General features: G+C 47.6%; 1 protein-coding gene across 1 annotated transcript in view; it reads left to right on the top strand.

Annotated features, from left to right (window-relative positions):
- LOC121305867 (epidermal growth factor receptor kinase substrate 8-like protein 1) overlaps nt 1-7,500 on the top strand; it is a 21,210-nt gene that overhangs the window by 12,470 nt on the left and 1,240 nt on the right. Inside the window, 10 exon segments of the mRNA XM_041237521.1 lie at nt 11-85; nt 888-1,036; nt 1,412-1,556; nt 1,708-1,748; nt 2,220-2,267; nt 2,396-2,474; nt 4,986-5,198; nt 5,565-5,676; nt 6,725-6,905; nt 7,332-7,464. Coding sequence (XP_041093455.1) covers nt 11-85; nt 888-1,036; nt 1,412-1,556; nt 1,708-1,748; nt 2,220-2,267; nt 2,396-2,474; nt 4,986-5,198; nt 5,565-5,676; nt 6,725-6,905; nt 7,332-7,464 — 1,176 coding nt within the window.

The following is a 7,500-nucleotide window of genomic DNA, read 5'->3' as shown; positions in this document are numbered from 1 at the left end:
TCTCTCTCAGGCCCGGCTGAAGAATCACATCGTGAATCCGAACTCCACTGAGCTTGTCCACTTCCTGTTTCAGCCGCTGGAGATGGTGTGTGTGTGTGTGTTTTGTTATTTTTATTATTTTATTATTTTATAATTATTATAATATAATATTATTATTAATATTATTAATATTTTATTACACAATAACGCAAAGTGTTATTTCCTAATTGCTTATGCCTCAAAAGTATAGAAAATGGCTATTATTCCCCACAAACTTTGCTATTGTGACCAGGACAGTGATATTTCAAAATATCATTATTTCCAATGAGAAAACGGGCAAATGTGTGTCTTTTCGTTCACATAAAGTCAGAAAAAAAACAACATATGAATCCAAATTAACATGTATTTATACTAAAGTAGTACAAATATAATTATTTACAGTATAATCGTAAATCTCGAAAAACTACTCACTTCTAAATCTTTTGTAGTCATTTTTGTATTACTTTAGTATAAATACATGTTAATTTTGGATTCATATGTTGTTTTTTTCTGACTTTATGTGAACGAAAAGACACACACTTGCCCGTTTTCTCATTGGAAATAGTGATGTTTTGAAATATCACTGTCCTGGTCACAAAAGCAAAGTTTGTGGGGAATAATAGCCATTTTCTATACTTTTGAGGCATAAGCAATTAGGAAATAACACTTCCTACCCAGGAACAAAAATTGTGTTACACAGTGTTAATACATCATATGAGTATCTCTTCCAAGAAGGTTGTTGAAAACCGACGATAATTTAATATTAGTGTCAGTACAGTCATTATCACATGTGTGTGTGTGTGTGTGTGTGTGTGTGTGTGTGTGTGCGTGTGCGTGTGGCCCCTGCTGTTATTATCTGAATCTCTCAGATGGTGAATGCCACCGGAGGTCCTGAACTGGCTCGAGGGGTGGTGACGCCCTGCCTCTCCCAGGACGCAGTGACACTGCTGAGAGACACCCTGAACGAGAAAGAGGACGCACTGTGGAGATCACTGGGAGAGAACTGGACACTGTCGAGGTGAGAGAGAGAGAGAGAGAGAGGAGAGAGAGAGAGAGAGGGAGGGAGAGGAGAGAGAGAGAGGGAGGGAGGAGAGAGAGAGGAGAGAGAGGAGAGAGAGAGAGAGAGGGAGAGAGATGGAGAGAGAGGGAGAGGAGAAGGGAGAGGAGATGCTCCCTCATAAGCTCCCTCTCCATGCGAGGAGGGAGGAGAGAGAGAGAGAGAGGAGAGAGGAGAGAGGGAGAGAGAGGAGAGAGTGGGAGGGAGAGGAGAGAGAGAGGAGAGACACACAGACAGCATTGTGTTGAATCTGTAGCAATACATGTGCAGCTTGTCATGTCAGTAAAGCACTTGAAGTTGAAATGAAGACTCCCCCCCCTCCACCCCTCCCCCCAGGTCTGAGCTCCCGCAGGATCAGAGGGGGCCCCCCTACACCCCCACATTCCTGAGCGGCTGGGAGCCGGCGCCTCTCGATCCCAACGGGATTCCCTGGGAGGATCCCATTGAACTGCAGCACAAGCACGAGGCTCTGAGACTGGAGGTGAGAAACTGCAGCGCTGTGGCCGCCATCTCGGCTCTGCAGCGCTGTAGAACAGCGTGGGGGGCGGGCTGCGTGTCAGAGCCACAATGGAGTCAGTTTCACGCGTGACTCCAAATATATAGTAATGTATTTTGTTTTTTTGTTTTTCCAGCAATCTACCCCTCCCAGGGTTCAGCCTCCCAGTTCAAACCAGTAAGTATGTGTGTGTGAAACCAGTAAGTGTGTGTGCGTGTCAAACCAGGTCTTATATTCAGTATTAAGGCCCTGTATTCTATATTAAGGTCCTGTATTCAGTATTAAGGTCCTGTATTCAATATTAAGGTCCTGTATTCAATATTAAGGTCCTGTATTCAGTATTAAGGTCCTGTATTCAATATTAAGGTCCTGTATTCAATATTAAGGTCCTGTATTCAATATTAAGGTCCTGTATTCAGTATTAAGGTCCTGTATTCAATATTAAGGTCCTGTATTCAATATTAAGGTCCTGTATTCAGTATTAAGGTCCTGTATTCAATATTAAGGTCCTGTATTCTGTATTAAGGTCCTGTATTCAGTATTAAGGGCCTGTATTCTGTATTAAGGTCCTATGTTCTGTATTAAGGTTTTTCCTCAGTGTGAATATATTTGTAATCTGACTCCCTGGCTGATTGTTTTTGATTTCAGGTCTCAGTTCCCAGTCACTCCTGCAACCCCTCAAAATACAGACAGCAGGTAAACACTTAGAGTTCTGGTACGGCACGCCTCTCTGGAGCAGCACCCGTCCCATTGAGAGGAAACTCGCTCAGGACCTCCTTCAGCTCACAAGCTATTGAGAGTCCTGACTCTGCGTGTCTTTGCAGGAGCGTTGATCCGTGTGAAGAGAGTCCGGTGTACGACTTCGTCGCACGCAACAGTAACGAGCTGTCTGTGTTGCAGGGGGCTAATTCAATACAGTGTGTGAACTCAGTGTGTGTGTGTGTGTGTGTGTGTGTGTGTGTGAGTGTGTGTGTGTGTGTGTCAGTGTGTGTGTGTGTGTGGTGTGCTGTGTCTGAGAGCAGTGTAGTGTGTCAGTGTGTACTGTGTGTGTGAACGCAGTGTGTGTGTGTGCAATAGTGTGTGTGTGTGCAGTGTTGTGTGTGTGTGTGTGTGTGTGTGTGTGTGTGAGTGTGTGTGTGCTAATTCCATACGTCCCTAGTGTGAACTCAGTGCTGTACTGGGGTGTACAGTAGTGTCAGTGCTGTTCTGGGGATGTGTGTGTGTGTAGAGTGTGTGTGTGTGCTAATTCAGTACAGCCTAGTGTAGAGAACTCAGTGCTGTACTGGGGGTCTGAGAGCAGCTAATGCAATACAGTCTAGTGTGTACTGTGAGAGCAGTGTGTGTGTGTGTGGGTCTGTGAGTGTAATTCAATACAGTCTAGTATAGAGAACTCAGTGCTGTACTGTGTGAGAGCAGCTAAATCAATACAGTCTCGTGTAGAGAGTCAGTGCTGTACTGGGGATCTGTGTGCAGCTAATTGTACAGTCTAGTGTAGAGAACTCAGTGCTGTACTGGGGATCTGAGAGCAGCTAATTCAATACAGTCTAGTGTAGAGAACTCAGTGCTGTACTGGGGATCTGAGAGCAGCTAATTCAATACAGTCTAGTGTAGAGAACTCAGTGCTGTACTGGGGATCTGAGAGCAGCTAATTCAATACAGTCTAGTGTAGAGAACTCAGTGCTGTACTGGGGATCTGAGAGCAGCTAATTCAATACAGTCTAGTGTAGAGAACTCAGTGCTGTACTGGGGATCTGAGAGCAGCTAATTCAATACAGTCTAGTGTAGAGAACTCAGTGCTGTACTGGGGATCTGAGAGCAGCTACATAGTGTAGAAACAGTGCCTGAGAGCAGAGTCTAGTGTAGAGAACTCAGCGCTGTACTGGGGATCTGAGAGCAGCTAATTCAATACAGTCTAGTGTAGAGAACTCATTGCTGTACTGGGGATCTGAGAGCAGCTAAATCAATACAGTCTAGTGTAGAGAACTCAGTGCTGCTGTACTGGGGATCTGAGAGCAGCTAAATCAATACAGTCTAGTGTAGAGAACTCAGTGCTGTACTGGGGATCTGAGAGCAGCTAATTCAATACAGTCTAGTGTAGAGAACTCAGTGCTGTACTGGGGATCTGAGAGCAGCTAATTCAGTACAGTCTAGTGTAGAGAACTCAGTGCTGTACTGGGGATCTGAGAGCAGCTAATTCAATACAGTCTAGTGTAGAGAACTCAGTGCTGTAGTCTGGGGAGTGCTGTACTGAGAGCAGCTAATTCAATACAGTCTAGTGTAGAGAACTCAGTGCTGTACTGGGGATCTGAGAGCAGCTAATTCAATACAGTCTAGTGTAGAGAACTCAGTGCTGTACTGGGGATCTGAGAGCAGCTAATTCAATACAGTCTAGTGTAGAGAACTCAGCGCTGTACTGGGGATCTGAGAGCAGCTAAATCAATACAGTCTAGTGTAGAGAACTCAGTGCTGTACTGGGGATCTGAGAGCAGCTAATTCAATACAGTCTAGTGTAGAGAACTCAGCGCTGTACTGGGGATCTGAGAGCAGCTAATTCAATACAGTCTAGTGTAGAGAACTCAGTGCTGTACTGGGGATCTGAGAGCAGCTAATTCAATACAGTCTAGTGTAGAGAACTCAGCGCTGTACTGGGGATCTGAGAGCAGCTAATTCAATACAGTCTAGTGTAGAGAACTCAGTGCTGTACTGGGGATCTGAGAGCAGCTAATTCAATACAGTCTAGTGTAGAGAACTCAGTGCTGTACTGGGGATCTGAGAGCAGCTAATTCAATACAGTCTAGTGTAGAGAACTCAGTGCTGTACTGGGGATCTGAGAGCAGCTAATTCAATACAGTCTAGTGTAGAGAACTCAGTGCTGTACTGGGGATCTGAGAGCAGCTAATTCAATACAGTCTAGTGTAGAGAACTCAGTGCTGTACTGGGGATCTGAGAGCAGCTAATTCAATACAGTCTAGTGTAGAGAACTCAGTGCTGTACTGGGGATCTGAGAGCAGCTAATTCAATACAGTCTAGTGTAGAGAACTCAGTGCTGTACGGGGGATCTGAGAGGATCTGAACTCAGTACTGGGGATCTGAGAGCAGCTAATTCAATACAGTCTAGTGTAGAGAACTCAGTGCTGTGGATCTGAGAGCAGCTAATTCAATACAGTCTAGTGTAGAGAACTCAGTGCTGTACTGGGGATCTGAGAGCAGCTAATTCAATACAGTCTAGTGTAGAGAACTCAGTGCTGTACTGGGGATCTGAGAGCAGCTAATTCAATACAGTCTAGTGTAGAGAACTCAGTGCTGTACTGGGGATCTGAGAGCAGCTAATTCAATACAGTCTAGTGTAGAGAACTCAGTGCTGTACTGGGGATCTGAGAGCAGCTAATTCAATACAGTCTAGTGTAGAGAACTCAGCGCTGTACTGGGGATCTGAGAGCCGCTAATCCAGTGTGTCTCTGTATGCATGTGCGTGTGCGTGTGCGTGTCCAGGTCATCGACTCCTCCAAGCGCTGGTGGAAATGCAGGAACAGATTCTCTCAGATTGGATATGTTCCCTTCAACATCCTGGAGCTCCTGCGAGACAGAGAGGTAGCAACGGAGCCCAGCCTGCGGGAGGAGGAGGGGGTGAGGGGGCTGTGTGTGTGTGTGTGCTGCTATCTCTCTCTCCTCTATCTCTCTCTGTCTCTCTCTCTCTCTCTCTCCCTCTCGCTCTCTCCTCTATCTCTCTCCTCTCTCTCTTTCCTCTCTCCTATCATCTCTCTCCTCTCTCTCTTTCCTCTCTCTCTCCGCTCTCTCTTTCCTCTCTCTCTCTCCTCTCTCTCCTCTCTCCTCTCTCTCTCTCCTCTCTCTCTCTCTTTCTCTCTCCTCTCCTCTCTCTCTCTCTTCTCTCTCTCTCTCTCTCTCTCTTTCTCTCTCTCTCTCTCTCTCCTCTATCTCTCTCCGCTCTCTCCTCTCTCTCTATCTCTCTCTCATTTCGATTTTTCTTTCCAGAAAACTCCCCCCCCCACCTCCCCCAAGAAATCTCCTCGTTTGAACCGTGGGCCGGCCCCACAACTCAACCGGGAAGCAGTGGAGGGGCCTCCAGCGGACCCCCGAGAGAGAGGTGAGAGAGACTGCAATGAGCCTTGCGCGCCAACTTAACTTCTATGCGCACACACCGATAATTACTCTATACCCGGTAGGAGCAGCATATAGTGGTGGTACTCAGTTGAGAATGACTTATTCCTACTTCCGCTTCCTCTTCTCCCGCTCCCTCCGCGTCTGCTCATAGTGTGGAGTCTCTTGCGTTTCTGTCGAATGCGATCTCCCCTCCCCAGGATCGCTATATAGGCCCTCCTTCTCTCTCCCCTCTCTCTGACTTCCACCCTCCGCGCGTTCTCTCTCTCTCTCTCCTCCTCTCTCTCTCCTCTCTCTCTCCTCCTCTCCTCTCTCTCCTCTCCTCTCTCTCTCTCTCTCTATCTCTCTCTCTCCTCCTATCTCTCTCTCTCTCTCTCTCTCTCTCCTCTCCTCTCCCTCTCTCTCTCTCTCCTCTCTCTCTCCTCTTCCCTTCTCTCCTCTCTCTCTCTCTCTCTCTCTCTCTCTCTCCTCTCTCCTCTCTCATCTCCTCCTCTCTCCCTCTCCTCTCTCTCCTAGGCTGCCATGCGCTCTCGAGACTGTTCTTGCATCCTCCCATCGCTAGCCTTCCTCTATAGGCTCTCTCGTCTCTCTCCTCTCTCTCTCTCTCTCTCTCTCCTCCTCCCCTCTCTCTCTCTCTCCTCTCTCCTCTCTCTCTCTCTCTCTCTCTTTCCTCTCTCTCTCTCTCTCTCTCTCCCCTCTCGCCTCTCTCTCCTCTCTCTCTCTCCCTCTCTCTCCCCTCTTCATCTCTCTCTCCCGCACTCTTCGAGACTCTCTCGGATCTCCTCTCCTCTAGCTCTCTCCCTCTCTCTCTCTCTCCTCTCTTTCTCTCTCCCTCTCTCTCTCTCCTCTCCCCTCTCTCTCTCTCTCTCCTCTCCTCTTTCTCCTCTCCCCTCTCTCTCTCCTCTCTCTCTCTCTCTCTCCTCTCCTCTCCTCTCTCTCTCTCTCTCCTCTCTCTCTCCTCTCTCCTCTCTCCTCTCTCTCTCTCTCTCCTCTTTCTCCTCTCCCCTCTCTCTCTCCCCTCTCTTCTCTTTCAGATCATGCCTCTCAGATCTCTGTTATGAATGACGAGCTCTTGCTCAGGATTACTAGCGGCCGGACGGCCCCCCAGAGAGCCCTGCACATCCCCCGCTCCGCAGAGACCTCGGCCCCCCTGGACTACGACTCCCCCCCATCGGAGGTGAGAGACTGGCTCGAGGCCAAGCGCTTCAACGAGGGGTGAGTCAAATAAAAACTACAAACAAGAGGGCTGCTCCCTTTGAAAACACAGCACAGGGGTGCCATGTTTGTAGTAGTTTAAAAAAAAAAAAAAAAAACTACAAACAAGATGGCGGCACCAGTAGAAACCTTTATCTTTGGCCACCGAGTTTTGTAGTTCTTAATGTTTTGCATGTCCAGCACTGTAAGAAAAAACTACAAACAAGATGGCGGCACGTTTGTTGAATTGTCTCTCTAGTTTTGAAAGGATATCTTCCTCAGTGATGTTTAACCCCTCGTGTTCCTCAGTGATGTTTAACCCCTCGTGTTCCTCGGTGGTGTTTAACCCCTCGTGTTCCTCAGTGATGTTTAACCCCTCGTGTTCCTCGGTGGTGTTTAACCCCTCGTGTTCCAGCTCTCACTGATGTTTAACCCCTCGTGTTCCAGCACTGTCTCTGCTCTCGGGATCCTCACCGGCGCTCAGCTGTTCTCTCTCAATAAAGACGAGCTGCGCTCCGTCTGTCCAGAGGAGGGCGCCAGAGTGTACAGTCAGATCATGGTGCAGAAAGCACTACTGGAGGTGAGAGAGAGAATGAGAAGATAGAGAAAGAGAGAG

The sequence above is a fragment of the Polyodon spathula genome, chromosome 45 (assembly GCF_017654505.1).
Source record: "Polyodon spathula isolate WHYD16114869_AA chromosome 45, ASM1765450v1, whole genome shotgun sequence".
Lineage (NCBI taxonomy): Eukaryota > Metazoa > Chordata > Actinopteri > Acipenseriformes > Polyodontidae > Polyodon > Polyodon spathula.
The sequence above is the reverse complement of the archived record's forward strand: the minus strand, read 5'-3'. Positions and strand labels throughout refer to the sequence as shown.